This window comes from Dipodomys spectabilis, unplaced genomic scaffold (assembly GCF_019054845.1).
Source record: "Dipodomys spectabilis isolate Male_0828 unplaced genomic scaffold, ASM1905484v1 ptg000178l, whole genome shotgun sequence".
Classification (NCBI taxonomy): Eukaryota; Metazoa; Chordata; class Mammalia; order Rodentia; family Heteromyidae; genus Dipodomys; species Dipodomys spectabilis.
The window spans coordinates 7,476,916-7,496,261 of NW_024870855.1; the positions used below are offsets into that span (position 1 = coordinate 7,476,916).

General features: G+C 42.1%; 1 protein-coding gene across 2 annotated transcripts in view; it reads right to left on the minus strand.

Moving 5' to 3' along the window:
* Window positions 1-18,828, minus strand: part of LOC122120726 (engulfment and cell motility protein 1-like) — a 135,457-nt gene extending 116,629 nt beyond the window's left edge. For both annotated transcript variants that reach the window (XM_042694952.1, XM_042694951.1), the window contains exons 1-2: window positions 18,773-18,828; window positions 17,688-17,760 (exon numbers count right to left, since the gene is read on the minus strand). In XM_042694952.1, coding sequence (XP_042550886.1) covers window positions 17,688-17,760; window positions 18,773-18,804 — 105 coding nt within the window. In that variant the 5' untranslated portion in view covers window positions 18,805-18,828. The remainder of the gene's footprint in view (window positions 1-17,687; window positions 17,761-18,772) is intronic.
* Between the last annotated feature and the right edge of the window lie 518 nt (window positions 18,829-19,346).

Below are 19,346 nucleotides of genomic sequence, written 5' to 3' on the forward strand. Positions count from 1 at the left end.
AGAGCCACCAAGTCTGGAGGCAAAAACTGTATTGACAGGGGAGATGTTTATGCTTGAAAAATAATAAATTAAAAAGTTGTAAAGGGTCATTGGCAGGGATTGCCAAGGACATTTACTTCAGCTAGAAAAATGCCACCTCCATGGCCAGACCCAGGTAACACCAAAACAACAACACAATAAGTACAAGCACTTCCAGCTGAGAGCTAAGGGACTTAGTATGTGAAGCACCCAGGGGAGCATGGCCAGGATGAAGTTACATAGGGCCACATGGCCCACAGAACAGAAATAACCTAGCAACACTAAGTAGCAACACCAGGTGTTAGGTGGGCCTAGGGCAAACCCAAAAGGTTCAATAACTCTTGGTCATTTGGGCATGTGCCATTCCTGAGACACAATATATACTCATAATCTGAGTACCTGGCATATAGTAAATGGATATAATTGCCTCTCAGTGCCAAAGCCCACAGATGTCCAAGCTCATTGTTCAAAAAAGGTATAAGTAGAGCTGTGGCTTTAAGTGTTAGTGCACTATAGCCTTGTGCAGAAAAGCTCAGGGACAGCATCCAGGCCCTGAGTTCAAGCCCCAACACCAACAAAAAAGGTGTAGTACTTGAATAGAACCATGTGATCTTCTCATGTCCTTTAAATTATCTCTAGATTGCTTATAATCCCTAATTAATACAGTGTCAAGGCTATGTTGTTAGACTGGATTGTGTGTAACAACAACAAGGAGAAAAAAAATCAGTGCATACTCAGTCTGGAGGCCTTTTTAAAAATCATTTTCTACCCAGGGTGAGTTGAGTTGTATTCGTCTAAGCAGAGACCACAAATGCAGAAGGGCGACTGTACCTGAGCACAGTGTCTCTGGGCCTCCCTTCCCACACTGCTACCTGAAGACAGTTCCCACACTGTCACCGTGAGGATTAAACTAGACAGTGCAAATAAGGGCTCTGCTTGACATGCTCATGAAATATGCAAAGGCCCAATTATCACTCATAAGAAGAGGCAGATTCTGCAGCCAGACAAGAGGAAAATCTGCCCCAGGTTGAGAAAGAGAATCTCTGACCGAAGAAGAAGACCAGGGAGGCATACTTGATGTCCAGGCCTGAGACAGTAGACTTTTAGGGTTCTCTTTGCTTTTCCCTTTCTGGTCCTGGGTGTTTAGGGAATCTGTTGAAATCTCTGGTTCTCTTCTCAAAATGTTTGTAAGAACATAAAATAAAATGTGGATGCTTGCTAAGAAACCAAAGAGCCATCCCAATATTTTAATCGGTTTCATAGTGCTATACAATCAATGCAGGACTGAGACAACGTCTTCTGTGTGAGCCAGACAGTATTTTAAGTGTACTGGGACAGGAGGGATCAGCTACAACAGTGACACATGGATGAATGGATACGGCCACATTCCAGGCCACTTAATATGCAGAAACAGGTGGCACCTCAGATGTGGTTCAAGGCTGTTGTTGCTGACTTCTTCATTCATAAACAAGATTAAATAACAAGATTTGTTAGGAATTCTAGTAATCAGCATGATCCCTAATCAAATGTAATGGTCATAAATGACATTTTAGATGTGAAAAATGGAACCAGGTACCTGGAAGGGATGAACAGGGCTAGGAAAGATGGGGAGAAAGGGGAAAACAATAGATAGGGAGCCACTGATCAAGATGCATTGTACTCATAAACCTATATGTTGACTAGAAAGCTCTGTAGATTACTGAAAGATACCTTGAAGAAACAAGTAACATTTTAAGGTAACTGTAATGAAAGCAGCAAATATCTCTCATCTCGCTCAGTGACATAGGGGCACAGATACTACTTATATTGTTACGGTTTCTTGCCATAGTAAGATTTTAATACAACTGCAACTCTATTCTCTTACACGTTCAAGGACAAGACGTTACAACAATGGCTTTTCATCACAGTTACAAAAAAAACCCAGATTCCTCTCATGGTTTAGAAACTCAGACTGGGGTGGCCGTGGCCAAGGTCTCTCTGGAGCCTTCTCCCACCCAGCTCACTGTCCTGTCCTTTGTTCTATCACACAGGGTGCTCTGACACGCTTCAGGGATGGCACAAGCTGTCCCCTTCCTGGGAATGTTAGGATCTGGCTCCAGGGCAATCTTAGAGACAATCCTTACAGAGAGTACCTCGGCCAGGATGGACAGCCAGGGCTTTGCATGGAAATGAAGATAGTGTCAGGGAGAAAAGACAAAATGTATGGATGCACAGCCTTGACATTGACACCAACCTTCAATAGCACTCCTGCCTAGTTTGTGGGGATTCACATGGTTGGAAGACTAAGCCCCTTACATCTCCAGTTTGGCTGCCAGATCCCTCTGCCAATGGCCTTATTTGTTTCTATCCAGCTGATTATAAACCTGAACCCAGCCAGATCATATTTCTAACCCATTCTTAAAACTATATTCCAGATCAGCCTTTCAGAATAAACCAAAATAGTAACAGCCACGATACTGTGATTCTGTAGCTTTATCATGTTACTCACTTTTAAAAAAATAAATATCTCACCAGTTGCCTGTGGCTCACACCTATAATCCTAGATACTCAGGAGGCTGAGATCTGTGGGCTAGGGTTCAAAACCAGGCAGGAAAGTACACAAAACTCTTCTCTCCAAGAATCACCAAAAAGATGAAGTGGAGCTGGAACTCAAGTGGTAGAGCACTAGCCTTGGGCAAAAAAGCTCAGGGACAGTATCTAGGTCCTGAGTTCAAGTCCCAAGACAGGCACCAGCACCCAAGAAACAAACAAACAAATATTTTGTTCATTTTCTAAAAATGTCCTGTCTTTTTCCACACTCACCAGAATATATATTCAAAGAAGAGTGGCCATTAGCCAGGCACCAGTGGCTCATGCACATAATCCTAATTATTCAGGAGCCTGAGATCTGAGGACTGAGTTTCAAAGCCAATCAGTACACACAAATCCAAATCTTTTTTTTTTTGTATTTTATTTTTTATTGTGAAAATACTGTACAGAGGGGTTACAATTACATGGGCAAGATAATGAGTACATTTCTTATCAAGCATTGTAGCCTCCTCCTTTTTTTACACTACTCATACAAATCCAAATCTTATCTCCAAGTAAACAGCAAAATGTTAAAAAGTGGAGGTGTGGCTTAAGTGGTAAAGAGCCAGCTTTGTGTGAAAAAACAAGTGAGTATGAGGGCCTGAGTTCAAGTGCCAGTACAAACACACACACACACACACACACACACACACACACACACACACATACACACAGAATAGTGGACATCAACTTTTGTTCATCACCAGTGCCTAGAGCAGTCGACCAATGCTTTCAAATGAATGGAATAGGTGTTTTAATCCTAGTGGAGCCTGGAAAAATAATCAAAATATATTACACACTGAAGCTAAGAGGCCACTTACATCTTCAAGAACAGAAATAACCAGAAATAAAACCATATACTTACAGTTATCCGATATTTGATAAGGGAGCCAAAGATATAGAGTGGAAAAAGATAGACTTTTCAATAATTGGTGTTGGGAAAACTAGGCATCCATATGCAAAAAAAAACTAAAAATGAGTCCCTAATTGTCACCATGCACAAATATCAACTCAAAGTAGATAAACTGAAACTTTGAAATTACTGCAAGAGGGAGTAGAAGAAACACTGGAACTCATAGACATAGGCAGAAACAATTTTTGGAAAGAGTCCCAGGGGCACAGCAGATAGGAGAGACTTGACAAATGGGACTACACCAAACTAAAAACTTTCTGCACAGCAAAGGACACAGTTACTAAACTAGAAAAACAGACAACAGACTGGGAGAAGATCTTTAACAGCAGTACATCAGACAAAGGCTTAATATCCTATATATACAAGGAGCTCAAGAAACTAACTCCTCCCAAAGCTAATAAACCACGCACTAAATGGGCAAAGGAGCTAAGGAGACACTTCTCAGAAGAAGAGGTAAGAATGGTAAAGAAACACATGAGGAAATGCTCAACATCCCTGGTCATAAAGGAAATGCAAATCAAAACAACTCTGAAATTCACCCCAGTTAGACTGGCCAACATCCTGAATTCAAACAACAAATGTTAGGGGACATGTGGGGGGAAAGGAACCCTATTGCTGTTGGTAGAAATGTAACCACTCTGGATGGAAGTCTGGAGGTTCCTCAAAAAATTAAATATAGATCTTCTCTACAACCCAGCAATACCACTCCTGAGCATCTATCCACAACACCATAAGCCAGAATACCCTAAAGACACCTACACAGCCATGTTCAATGCTGTACGATTCGCAATAGCCAAGTGTAGAAACAGCCCAAATGCCCTACAATAGATGAGGGGATCCAAAAAACGTAATACCTATACACAATGGAATTGTACACAGCTGTTAGAAAGAACAGTATTATGTCATTTGCAGGGAAATGGATGCACCTAGAACAAATCATGTTAAGTGAAGTAAGCCAAGGTCAGAGAGACAAACAACACATTATTTTCACATATGCAGAAGCTGGATCTAAATTACACTGGGACATAATATATTATACAGGTCTCTAGCATGTACACACAGTGAGACCAAAGGGGACACTCTGGAGGGGAATAGAAAGGCATAATGCCTATGTGCATCTAAAAAGGTGCTTATAAAATAATATTTATTGAAATTAACTTCAGGATATGAAAACAAGAGCATTTTTTCTTTTCTGCTGTTTTTGTTTTCTTTTCTTTTTGTTCTGTTTGTTCTCTTATATGTCTTTGGAATGTAAGGGGAGGCAAAGAAATGGAGGGACAAAGGATGAACAAACGCAGCAATGATACTCACTAGACACTCTGTTGAAAATGAACTATACAACTTGTGGGTGGGGATGAGAGGGAAAAACAGAGACAGGGAGGGCTGACAATGTCGAAAAAGAAATGTACTCTGTTTTGAGCATTTTCAAATAAAAATAATTTTTAAAAAAGAATAGAATTGCCCTTTCTCTTCCCATCTACAAACAAATCTCAAACTATCTTTCCTTTCCCTCCCTGTCTACTTCATGACTATTCCAAGGTGCATGTGTCTCTACACATCTTTTAAGAGAGAGAAGCGAGAACATTGCTCAAGTTCCACTATCAGGCGTGTGTGAGATGAGTCTCACGTGTAATGAGCCATCAGCTGACTCCTGCTGGGACAGCTCCCAGCATCTGAGGCTCAAAGTCCAGAACCACACTCAGAAATCCAGCCTTCAGAGTCCCAAGAAGAAGGGTCCCTGTATGAGAGACTGGACAGGGCCCTTCAGAAAACAAGGTCTAGACTCTCAGCCGGAAGGGAACCAACTCAACAGTACAGGGTAGTAAATAGATGGACTGCCACTTGAATCCCACTGTTCTACCTTTTCTCTTTCCCTTCCTTTTGCCAGAAGAGAAAATGCAATCTAAGGAGATTTTCCTAAATAAGTGAGTAGCAAGCACACTATGTGTGAGAAGACAGTTAAACAACCAATACTTTCAAAAGTGTTGAGAAACCACATGCAAATCAAGATCAAAATGAGATACTATCTTACCAGTCATGATGGCTATTGCAAAAAGACAAATAACAACAACAAATCCTGATGAGGATTCACAGAAAGGAAGCTAGACACAAGTAGTGAGAATGCAGTATTACTACAGACATTTGGGACAACAGTTGAAATGTTCCTTATAACGCTAGAAATGGAGTTACCATCTGGTCCAGCAATTCCGTACTGAGTCTGCGTCCAAAGGGAAGAAATCAGTATGGGAGGGGGGAGTGTAGTTGTGGAGATGGGAGGGAAGGGATGATAGGGAAAAAACAAAGGAGGAGGCAACAATGCTTGATAAGAAATGTACTCATTACCTTGCTCATGTAACTGTAACCCCTCTGTACAGTATTTTCACAATAAAAAGCTTATTTTTTTAAAAAAAAGAAATCAGTATGGAACAAAAATGCAGCTGGATACCAAGAGCTCATGCCTGGGTTGCCAGCTATTCAGGAGACAATCTAGAGAAACCAAGTTTGAAGTCAGCCTGAGCAGAAAAGTCTGTGAGACTCTGTCTCCAATTAACCAGCAAAAACAAACAAACAAGTTAGATGTGTGGCTCAAATGGTAGAGCATCTGCCATGAGCAAATAAGTGGAACAAGTGCAAGGCTAAGTTCAAATCTTGGTACTGGCAGAATAAAAGGAGGAGGAGGAGGAAGAGGACCAAGAGGAGGAGACTGAAGAGAAGATGGAAGAGGAGGAAGAAAAGGAAGAAAAGAGAAGGAGGGTCTAAGGAGAGGGGAAGAGGGAAGGGAAGGGAACTAGCTAATTCAATTAGGATGTCATATTAAAATGTCTTCATAAGAGCCACCATTGAAAAATACTTCTTAATAAAACAGCTATGGCCTGTGTGGCAATACATACAACAACAAATATATGTCCACCTCCCATGAACCCATCCTGCAAATCTGCAAGCACAGAGGAGGCCTCTGCACAATTAAATTGAGATTGCACAAGCAGCCTGGCTCGGAAGAGAAAGCTGAAGAGGAAGTAAGCACAGGAAAAGATGCTCCACCTCTGTGACTGGAAAAAGACAGACTGCAGCCAAGAGAAGCCAGTGGCAACCCTGCCCAGGTGCAAAGATCAGCCATACCCACACGACATGCAGGCAGCTGAATGCCCTGCCCGCTGTGGGAGGCTCTGAAGCTGGCAGGGAAAGGCAGTGTCCACCCAAGGGGTGATGGGTATCACTTCTCCAGCAAGGCTTTTCACATCTATTCTAGATTACATTCTACAATACATACAAGCACACACACACAACACAGCATTATTGTAATGACAAAGTTAAGAAAACAAGGGATTATCTGTAAGAAAATGGGTTAATCATGCCATGGGGACACCACACAAATCCATCTCCAAAATAGTTCTCAGAGGGGAAAAATCACATTACAAAGGGTTTCCTACATTAGGCTACCGATTATGTAAATCCCCCCTCCCCCTCTCTCTGTCTGAATCTCTCTGTCTCTCTCATCTGCTGTGGGGCTTGAACTCAGGGCCTGAGCACTGTTCCAGCTCTACTGCTGTGTTTTCTGGTGGTTAGCTAGAGATAAGAGTTTCACAGACTATCCTATAGGGGCTGGCTTCAGACTAGGATCCTCAGATCTCAGCTTCCTGAGTAGCGAGGATTACAGCACCAGCATCCAGCTAATGATATAAATTTGAAAGCCCAAACAATTCTATATAGTATCGATGGATATGTACCTATGTATAAAACCTATCAAACATTCATGAGAATCATATTCATCAAGCTAGGCACTAGTATCTCACTCCTGTGATCCTAGCTATGCTGGAGGCATAGATCAGGAGGATAGCATTTTTGACAGTCTGGGAAAAACATGTTACTAAGATTCTATCTCAACAGAAAAATCTGGTGTGTTGGTGCATGCTTGTCATCCCATCTACTATGGGAAGTATAAACAGGAGGATCATGGCCCAGGCTGGCCCAGGCCAAAAGAGAGGCCTTATGCTAGAAGTAACTAAAACAAAAGGGATGAGAAGCATGGCTTAAGTGGCAGAGTACCTGACTGCACAGTCATGGACATACAGTACCTCTTTTCAAGGTGGAGCAACATCACCACCCTTGGCTCTCTGCTCACTCCATCCACCTAACTGATTACCTTTCTTTCATCCCTCCTCTTCCTTTAGGATTTTTTTTCTCATGTCTATCTCTTGTGTCTGACCTCGGGGTATTGTACTAGCCATTAAATGATTATTGTAGGGCAACTGAAGGACAAAGGAGAGAAGATCTACATGTGTTTTTGACCTTGAGGAGCAGAGTAATTCTTTTCAAACTAGAAAGACATCCTTTACCCTTCATCAAACCATGATGGGTTCTAACACACATTGTCAAAACAGAGAACAAAATACAATACAGACTAAAAATATCTACAACAATAGTTTCATGAATCTTTAATGTTTCCCTACACATAATCTTTACCCTATACACACATACACACACATATGTGCACATGTGTACACACTCACAATGTACACATTGTGTCATCAGTCCAAAACTTTGAAAAGCAGAGGCTAACAGTTCCTTTAAAAGAAATACAACAGGGGCTGGGAAGTTGGCTTAGTGGTAGAGCGCTTGCCTTGCATGCATGAGGCCCTGGGTTCGATTCCTCAGCACCACAGAAGCAAAAAGAAAAAAGCCGGAAGTGGCGCTGTGGCGCAAGTGGTAGAGTGCTAGCCTTGAGCTGAAGAGCTGACGGACAGCGCCCAGGCCCAGAGTTCAGGCCCCACGACCGGGACCCAAAAAAAAAAAAAAAAAAATACAACAAAGCATAAAAATGACCAGAATTGTGCTTTGAAGATTTGCAAGTAAGTTTCTAAACATTTGTGAGGAGTAGCAGAGCCAAGCTTAAAACTAATCTTGTCTACTGATAGCAACTTTTTGTTCCCCCCCACCTTGTTAGTTGCTAGCATCATTGCAGGAAAACAAGAGCCTGTCTTTGAGAGCAGCCTACGTGTCACTCTTTATGCACCCTGAGCCTCAATGTTTTAGTAGCTGAGTCAATGTATTCATTGGTTTAATAGCTGAACTGGAGAACATGGAATTATCATGACCTCTGGCATTTATCTTTGCCTGCAATTCTAGAAGCAGCCCTATCTTACCAAACACTAGCAAGGGAGCCCAACCAAGAAAAGTCAGCTGCCTCTGTAATCATCCTGTTATAGCTTGTACCCAACAATCAGTGGTCAACATTAAATAACATGTCATAAAACCCACTGACATCTGAGTAATGCTGGTGGCGGTCACTGCCCTTCTTCTCCCCCCTCAACTGATGTCTAGCTTCTAGCTTCACTCTGAAATAAGCACATAGGCTTCCAACTCCTCTCTGAAGCAAAAACACCCAACGAAAATGATAGCCTCCATCCCTTCCTCAAACTCTTCATTAGAAAATTCTGGAAATGTTTTCAGAGACTTCAGAAAGTCCACTGCCAGTTTGAGTCACTACAAGCAGCTTCAGCAGGATAATGATAGGGTGGCATGGATGGGATAGGGAATGGCAGCTGAAGGCCAATGTCAGGGCTGGATAGCACCCGGGGAAGTCAGGACAATTGAAGGGGAGGGAGGGACGTGCACACACATGTGCACATGTGCATGCATGTGTTCGATTTTCACAAAGTGTACTTGATGGATTAAGACTGAGTCAAGGAAGCCTAGAAGAAATATGTAACATTCTATCCTGGGCACGCTCTGAGAACCAGAAGCCAACGACTCATTATCCTGCCCTTGGCTGGGGAAAATCCAGTATCTTCTGAAAGATTACATACTACTAAATATCTTTTGAATTTCTGATAAGAAACATGCCAATGTAGGTTGTAGTGACTTAGCTCAGTGTCTTTCCTGTTTGGAAAATGGTTGCTAATCTGAATTTGTGCCCTTCCAAACCCACGTACAAGTCCAGTTGTTTCTTAGTCATTGGAAAATGTGTCAGGTGAATAGAGTACCTTTTCTAAAATTTTATTTTATTGTAAAGGTGATGTACAGAGGGGTTACAGTTATATAAGTAAGGCAATTAGAACATTTCTTTTCAACAGTGTTAGGGGTCAGGGGGAATACAATCAAGGTTTCTAAGCCAGTGCCTATGTTTTCCTTGGTGGAAAGTCTGAAGTATTTTTGTAAACTCACAAATCTGTTTCTCTGTGTCTACTGATTCTCAGAGCCCACTGTGTGAAATCAAGAACTGAAGGAAGGTAAGCCACACGAATACTAATGGACCCTAGCCCAGGGTGAAAGAGAGAAAAACTCACTTTCACAGAATTGTGCAAGCACAGAAGTTGGGAGGAAATTCTCTCTCCCCCAATCACAAGTTGGTCTCTAGCATTAACAAAAGAACTGGACGTGGGCCATAGAGGCTAGCTCTGATGAGTGAACAATGAAAACTAAGAGATCGTATATTAAAAGTAGACATTATTAGAGATTCTTTGCTACCTTTCAACTTGGTTAACTGTTGCCATTGTTTTGTTTGGTAATAGGTTATATATACACTCTAAGGCACGAGGTGATCTCTGTATTTATTTCCCTACCAACCATTATTGCCACAAGAGATAAGTTTCCACAAGTGACCACATTTCCTAAAATACATCGCTTATTCCAAATAAAAGCTGTTTATATCCACGGGACAAGATTTACTTATGATGTTATAACATCTCACAAGTCCCTTAAAAAAACCTGCAGTCAATATCAGTCCAGCACTGATTTTATATGTTCATGAATCTTAATGTAATTTATTTTTTCTGTTAATTTTTTTCATCAGGTGTGAGAACTAAAGGCAAACTAACTCCCAAGCACTGATTTAGGATGTAAGAGGAATCCTAAGATGGATTTGCTTGCTCCCCAACTCCTCCACTGTGCAAATGAGAATGATAACTGAATTAACCATCATACAGAATTGATTAAGCAATTGATTGTGCTTTTTTATCTTACAAAGAAATGGCAAGGCATGCACCCAATAATCTTTGAACACATACATAGCATGTACAAGGAACCAAGTAAGACATTAGGGAGGAACATATAGGGTTGTTTTTCATTGTGGTTACTCTTTTATTTTATTGTTATTGTTATGTTTTGTGTGTGTGTTGGTCTTAGGCCTGAACTCAGGGCCTAGGCCCTTTTCCTGAGATTTTTGTGCTCAAAGCTACCACTCTACCACTTAAGTCATATCTTCTTATGTTGTTTTATTTTTCAATCATCAGGCAGAATCCTATTGAGGACAAAATACAAATCACACAGTGACACAGTAATTCAGCATAATAATGAAGACATGTGTGTCCTGCTAAGTTAACCAGGAACCCCAGAGACAAAAGACTAAAAAAAACAATGATTCCCACAGACTCGGAGAAAAGTGGTAGAGATCTAGCAGATGCTAAATTTAAAAAATAATTGCCAAATTGGAGTAAAGATAATTCAAAAGACAAAAAGGCAAGGTTTCTGGTAACCTAGCCAACCTAGGATCCAAAGGGATACTATGGTTTGAATGTGTTCCCCAAAGTTCCTATGTGGGAAATATAATCTGCAAATAACAGACTGGGGCAGGAAGGTGGGGTCCAAAGCAGGATGATGAGGTGCAGAGACCTGATCTGAGGGGTGCTGGAGGTTGGTTCAACAGGAGTGGCTGTGCACATAGGTAGTGGAGTGAGTGGCTTCCTGGAAAAGCCAGTTCACCCTAATCTAGCCTTTTCTTGTATGTGCTTTCCTGCAATTCCATCTACTTCTATGACTGCTGCAACAAGAAAGCCCTCACTTGAAACATGCGGTCTCCTGACCTTCACCCTCCTAGTCTCCGACCTCCAAAAAACAAATGATTCAGAAGTTGTGGTCTCCTGCTTAAGCAGGAGAAAATAGACTAAGACAGGAAAGGGAGATGGCTGTCCTGAAATGTGGTTATTTTCCTGTCTGTTGTCTCTTTATCCTCTGTACCTAGTCTGAAATGGAACAGGAGAGGAAGAAGGAAGGGAGGTGGAACTGAATTCCAAGTTAGGAAAGCTACACCAGGGAGACAAAGCAAGTGTACTTGGAGAATATTAACATGGTTGGAGAAAGCTGAGGTGAACAGAGAATAAACCTGAAGAGATTCGCTGGGGCTAGACAGCGATGTCCACCCTAAGTAAGAAGGCTCCCGTCTCCCTACAACAGTGGACACCAATCACAATGAGTCCCCAGCTCAGGCAGTAAAAAGGAAGGGTGTGCCTAGAATCCAGTGAGGAACCACAATGTGGTTGTTCACTTCCTGTAGGAACTGGAGGAAAGAACCAGAGGCTGGTCACAACTCCTGCCAGAAGGCTTCAAACACACCCACCCCTGCCCACACCCCCTAAAATGTCTCATGACTGGGCTTAGAGGCCTGAATGGGATCTCATTCTACTTTTAAGTCTGACAGCTAGTGCTTAGAAGATAAAGAAATACACTGGTAAAAATATCATTAATAAATAAAGCACTGCAGAAACTGAAAACACATTAGGAACGATGGCTAACATTCATCATCTGTAATCTCAGGTACTCGGGAAACTAATCGAGAGACTCAAAGTTCAAGGCCAGCTTGAGCTACCCCCCAACTCTACCAATAAAAAGCTGTGCAGGGTGGTGTGTGGCCATCATCCCAGCTATATGGGATGCTTGGCTAAGTATAAATGTGTGGTCCAGGCAAGCCCTTGCCAAAAAGTGACAGCCTACTCAGAAAATAAATAAAGGAAAAAAGGGCTAGGAGTATGACTCAAGTAAGAGAACACCTGCTTATTACCAAGCGGAGTTCAAATTCCAGCACCATCAAAAAGATAAAAGAAAAATGAATAGCCACCAGTGTATACTCTACCTGGCTAGATTAAAAGATGTGTGAATTCTGTCTCAACAACCCTGCTTTAATAAGAGTTTAAAGACTATTCTGAAGATTTTTCAATATATGTAGAATCAGACTGGTCACCTTATAAACCTAAGTGATTTGAAAACCATAGCCCCAATAATCTCGCCAATCCTGATGCCTTCAGTAATCAGCAGTACCAATGAATCAACCCCTAGACTCAAAACTCTAGGTAGGGAGAATGTGTCCTAAATTCTCTTTCTCATCCCAGCACATAGGAACTTGTCAAATCTGGGCAAATAAAGTATTCCTCCTTTACAGCCTTGACCAGATCTATCTGAAAACATGACAGACATTTTTAACTTATTTTTCTGTGAATATGTTAGAAGCATTTGGTATTTAAAATCAGGGCTAACTTTATCCTGTTAGAAGTAAAGAGGAAGTTATAACTAGATATAAGTTAGATAACTATTTATTAACATTACATCATTTGAGCAAAACACTTCATCAAGAAGACATCTCCGTGGGAAGAAATAAACACTTTTCCTCACACTAGTGTATTACCAGAGCCCTAAGCCAAGCTATCAAAGAACTAAGTCAGAGGTTTTTTAAAGGCAGACATTTCAGGACTATGACTTGATCCCATTTTTCCTTAGAATCAAAACTATTATAGACTAGTGCCTATAATGTGCCTATAATCCTAGCTAATCAGGAGGCTGAGATATGAGGATTCAGGTTCCAAGCTAGACACTCTTACCTCCAATTAACTAACAAAAAGCCAGAAGTAGAGTGTTAGCCTTGATCAACTGATGACTTTAAAGGCTCCATTTATCCTTTCTCCTTGCTTCTCATCTATGCCTCAATGTCCCCCCCCAGACACAGTTAAGATGGACACGCACATGTGTCCTTTTGTGCCACTTACTGTCACTGTAATCCAGCAATACAGGGAAAATGTCTGTGACAGTTTTGCAAAGTTGGAACTCTTCCCCGAGCTCAGCCCAGAGCCTGGCACACATAAGGAATCAATCGAGTTGCTTGTATTGAATGCATTCATGCGTGGGTATTCCCTCTCAGCCTGGCCATTTCCTTCTGGAAGCCATGCATCTGGAGCTCACCAAGTTCAAGACAAGCAGGCTGACTAGGAAAGTCCCGTGTTTGACAAAGGCAGGGTACAGACACACAAGCAGGCAACAGGACAGCCTTAAAGCATTGATAATAGACGTCAGGCTTGGTCAAGTATGAGAGAATGGATTCAGCAGAAGGGCATGTGTTTCAGAGGAGACCGAAGTCACAGAAGTGTCAAGAGGGGAAGGAGGACCAGAAGGAAAACATGATAGAAACACTTAAGAGTCAGCAAACCCAGAGGAGCTGAAGGACCAGGATTGTAGCACATTGCTTCCACTCCCCTCTGTCTGCCAAAAGCCAGACCTGAAGGGACTGGCCCAGCCTGCAGGTGTGACTGTGCATGACCTGACTGAGGTGTATGGTTTACTGAAGAAGCAGCAACTTCTTGTCCAAAGGATCCCGAATTTTACAACTGGTGGCAGAAAGAATAACTATTTCAGAGCTGGGAAAGCTATAAACTTCCTGGACTTGGGTTTGTTTGCTCCAATTAAAATGTCTGTCCTAGGAAAGGCTCTGTGATTGGAGGTCACAAAGATCTATACACAGGGATTTCAGTCAGGGGCACAACTGACCAATCACAAAGCTCCTCTCCTAGGGAGGCACAGACAGGAACTCACAATTCCTGCACCAGCCTTCCGCCCTCCTCATCTATACACTTCAATCCTTTCTGGAGGTTTGTTTTACTCTGCTAATGTAAGGCTCAATCAACCAAAGCACTGAACTAAACCCCACCCAAAGATGTCTGGGGTGCAGGCAGAGGCTACCCACAGTCATGTCCTCCCCATGACTCTGAGAAGGTCCAGGGCTGCCTGAGGACCTGTAGACCAAAGGAGTTGGGGAGGACAAAATGAGGGTGAGCCCAAAAGGACCCCACTTCTTCCCAAAGGCTCCTAGCTCAGCTTTCCAGGAGGCACCTGGATGAGGCTCACCTGATCTCTACCATGACAAGTGAAGGCATTTATCAGTCAGATGGAGAGTACTTTGGGCATTCTCAGGCTCTACAGTCCTCACAAAGCCTCCATTACTGTAAGTATGCAACCTCCTAGTGCTTCCTGCACTGAGACCTATATACTGGGATACCCAGCTTTCTGCACAAATAGGGTAAAGAAAACAAGGCAGTTTCCCATGTGCTAAACAAGAATGGCATTAGTACACATGTGTGTACACACGCACACACTCACACGTGCTCTTAGACAGCCAAAGTAGAACAAAGGGAAGTGAAAGGCTCTGTGAATCTCTGCTGAGTGTGGACGTCCACCCACATAGTGTCCACCCCACGAGAAATCATACCCTGAAACTGGTAACCAGGACGCTCAGCCTGTAACTTCTCTATTTAATCTCCTGAGACAATCGCTATCCTGAGCTGGAATCCACAGAAACAAATGGGGCCCAGATGGTGGTACAGAGGATCTCCAGGAGAGACCTGCAGGGCCCACCCACTTCTGACCTGAATAACCTGTGACCTCATTGTCTCATTGCTCTGCTACAGCGACCATAACACAAGTCTATGCGACTCAAAGGAGCATTCTCTCCTTATAATTCTTACTCAAAAAGCAAATTTTATAGAAACACGTGTCTGTTTTATTCTCTCTGTGTGTCTGTCTGTCTGTCTCTCTCTCCCTTTCTCCTCCCCTCCCTTTTCTCCCTTTCTCCCTCAGATATCACCCCCAAATAAGTAACCTTCTGGAACAGAACTTGAACTTACATATAACTAAATTTTACCTTCCTCTAATGCATGCATGCATGCATGCGTGCGTGCGTGCGTGCGTGCGTGCGTGCGTGCGTGCGTGCGTGTGTGTGTGTGTGTGTGTGTGTGTCCTGGGACTTGAACTCAGGGTCTGAGCTCTGTCCCTTAGCCTTTTTGCTCAAGACTAGTGTTTTACTACTTGAGCTACAGCTCCCCTTCTGGCTTTTTGATGGTTAATTGGAGATAAGGATCTCATGAAGTTTCCTGTCCAGGCTGGCTTTGAACTGCAATCTTCAGATCCTTTCCTTCTGAGTAGCTAGGATTACAGGCATGAGCTCCTGGTCTCTGAGGCTTTTACTTGCAATCTATACTTCTGTAGACTGCTACTTAACATGCCATTTCTCTCATTGAACTAAAAAGCTCCAGTTCATGGACCAATACACAAATGAAGGTTTTCGGCAAAGGAGCTTGGATAACATGAAAAAAGCAAGGGAGATGTCTTCCTGGTAATATTAGAATGAATTGAAGAAGAGAATCAATAACTATAAGGTGGGAGAGTATCACCTCTTTGAGGTACTAGAGCAATTTTTTCTCCAACAGAAGGAGGGAAACCACCTCATATATGCGTCAAAATCAGTAACTAATGGCACACGCAAGTTTCAAACATGAATCACTGGTTTCCGTGGTGATGCAAATATTGCCTAACAACTCACTGGTCAGTAAGTAACCAAGAAGACAGCAAGGAGGAAATTCAAGAATGGAACGAGGTCTCTATTTTCAGGAATATTTGCAAGAGCCTATATGAACCTACAGAATACTACAAGATAGCCCAGCTTCCACTGCACAGAGGCAAGATTTACCAGCCTCTCCTGCTCTGTGTGTGTCCAGCTCTTTGTCACACACAAACACACACAAAGCTAGAACCAGGAACAGCTGCAAAGGAAGTGATGACATTTTATTTACAAACACAGGGTTACAATTAGAAACACAAGCCTCTAATCTCTCTCTGCTACTTCCCGCTGGAGACCTGATAGCACATTTAGATGCTCTGTCCCTTTCAAACTAAACAAAACAATTTTCAGGCTAGGGCCTGGGCACATGGCTCAAGTGGTATAGCACCTGCCTATCAAGTGTCAAGCCCTAGGTTCAAATCCCAGTAATGCCTTGAGATAATTTCTCAGTAAAAAACAGGATTTTACAAAAAATAACTATGATATTCCTTAGAAGCATGTTTTCTCTTCGTCTGAATAGTTTGGTTTTTGTATTATATTATATTATATTAACTTGTGAGAAACAAAAAATCAATAAACAGGGGCTGGGAAGGTGGCTCAGTGGTAGAGCATTTGCCTTGCATGCATGAGGCCCTCGGTTCGATTCCTCAGCACCATATAAGCAGAAAAAGCCAGAAGTGGGGGCTGAGACTCAAGTGATAGAATGCTGGTCTACAGCTGAAGAACTGGGGGACAGCATCCAGGACCAGAGTTCAGGCCCCACAACCGAAAAAAAAAATCAATAAGCAAACATAAATTTGCTTGGCTCAGTGTGCCTGGTACCTATTAATGCTAGATTCCCCTTTGCCCATCAGAGATCGTTTGGGTACTAAGTTTCCTTGCTTCTAGGTCCATTTATAGTCTTCACAAATCACTCCAAATTCAAGCTTTCTAAAGAGTGTGAAGATCACTCACGAAGAAAGTTGGTTTCCAACAGTCATAAGCAAGTGACTATAAAGTGCCACATGTGACAAGATTTCCTGTCGCTCTTCTAAGCATTTAAAAAAATAATAACACAGGGGAAACTGAGTGCTGCTACCTCACTCTTGTAATCCTAGTTACATCACATTTCAAAGCCAACCCAGGCAGTAAAGTCAATGAGAGTGTTATCTCCAATAAACTACAAAAAAAAAAAAACAGAAAGGGAGCTGCAGCTCAATTTGTAGAGCATTAGCATTGAGCCAAAGAAACTCAAAGACAGCACCTAGGCCAAGACCAGGGGAAACAAATTAAGGAGAAAATAAAAATCTGAGGCAAGAGAACAAACTTAAGTCATCCAATATAAAGTAAATTCTCTAACCCAGCAATATTTAATTGTTAAAAAGGAAATATGATTTGCTAGCAGGATTCAGAAACATACTTAGTCTTTACTCTTGAATAGATTAACTACTGTCTTATAAGTAGTAGAAGGGGTTTTTTTGCTGTTTTTGTTTTGATTTTATTTTTCTTGGGGTCAGGTCATGGGGCCTGAACTTTCCCTCAGCTCTTCAGCTCAAGGCTAGCGCTCTACCACTTGAGCCACAGCCCCACTTCCCGCTTTTTTTCGTTTTACTTATGTGGTGCTAAGGAATCAAATCCAGGGCCTCATGCATGACAGGCAAGCGCTCTACCACTGAGCCACCTTCCCAGCCCTGATTTTTTTTATAGACCCTATTTTCATGGATGGTAAAGACATAAAAAATGCATGCTAGGCCCTACACAGAAGAAACCCCTTACTCTGTGTACTGTCCTTCAGTGTAAGTATCCCTGATTAAAACAATGTGACTGGCCTACCTTTTCTGTAATATAGAAATTTGAACGGTCAGCATGTTGCAGTGCAAAGCATTCATGGTTGGCAAGAGATGACCTACAAAACATAGCATAAGTGATCAGAGAAACAAAAGTGCTCCTCTTCATTTTTATTTGTTCTCCAGGGGTGAGGTGAATTACATTCACTATGATTAGAATGGAGTCAGTCTCAAATAGGCACAATGGGGTCTCTAAAGAAAATGGCTTTAACTCACCTAAGACCCTAAGACCAACAGTCCTTTCCTCTCTGAAGTTCCTAGACCAAGGCTACTGCTCACCTCTAAGCATTTCATCAAGGCTTGGGGGTGGACGGACTTAAATTGTGAGTGGCAACATTCTTCATTTTGAAGAATTGAGGCAAAGAAATGATAGCAAGGTAAATGGCAGCAATTTAAACGTGTGAGAATTAGCACATTGCCAATTGTCACTGAATTCTTTAACTCACAATCAGTTCACCCCACACAGATTGGAACACACTAAGTATGGCAAGTCTTCTCTAACTTCCCCTAATATTCTATTCACAGTTCTGCTTTACAAGTCAAGAAATACCATGCGACTTTCCAATGTGCCCTTCCTCAGGATGGTTAGAACAACCCAGAGGGAGGAAAGGCGTGTCAGTCAGTGGGAAAATTCCACAAAACACACAATTACCCACGGACTTGTCTGTTAATTCTTCCACAGGGGCCTGTGGGATGCTTTCAGTGTATGTCAGAAGGAGTGTGTATTTAACTCTTAGGAACATTTAGTCTAAAGGTTCCCTGCTTGGAAGGATGAAAGGAACATGAGTGTTCAAAAGAAATAATACCAACCCTCTGTACATATGGAGCCAGCCATTCCATGCTTTCTATTCTTCAAGGAGTAGGGGAAAGATTTTGGTGGAGAAAGAAGGGTAACTCTCACAAGGTAATTCTTTGTGACTAGGTAGGTCACATGAACAGTTACGAATAAGATTTATGGTTATCCTTTATTTACAGGATTATGGATAATATTCTATCCCTCCAGCGGAAATACTCCTATGTTCCTGCCAAGGTATGGACTGAATGCTTCAGAAGAATCTTTGCAACACTTACCCATCACACACATCCTTGATTATTGCAGACATGTTTTTTTCTGCAAAATAACAAAAAAGGAAATATTGTGGTTTCATTCCATTATTTTAACTGAAAAAAATAAAGCCACGTAAAGTTAAAAAAAAAAAAAAAAAAACCTCTTGGCAAGGAGAATTTACATTTAGTATTCTTAGTTCTAAGTGAACTCTTACATTGTCAGGGTTTAAAACCTGCTTTCCAGTCACTACCTGCTCTCAAGTCACTACCTAATCTATTAATGATTTATTACCCTTGTGACTGGCTCTTTTCTTATATTTAGGGTTTTTTTTTTTGTCCATTGTGGGGCTTGAACTCTAGGCCTGGGCGCTGTCCCTGAGCTCTTCAACTCAAGGTGAGTGCTCTACCACTTGAGCCACAGGGCCACTTCCAGTTTTCAGGTGGTTAATTGGAGATAAGAGTCTCAAGGGCGGGGCTGGGAAGGTGGCTCAGTGGTGGAGCACTTGCCTTGCATGCTCAAGGCCCTGGGTTCGATTCCTCAGCACCACATAAGAAAAAAGCCCGAAGTGTTTCTGTGGCGCAAGTGGTAGAGTGCTAG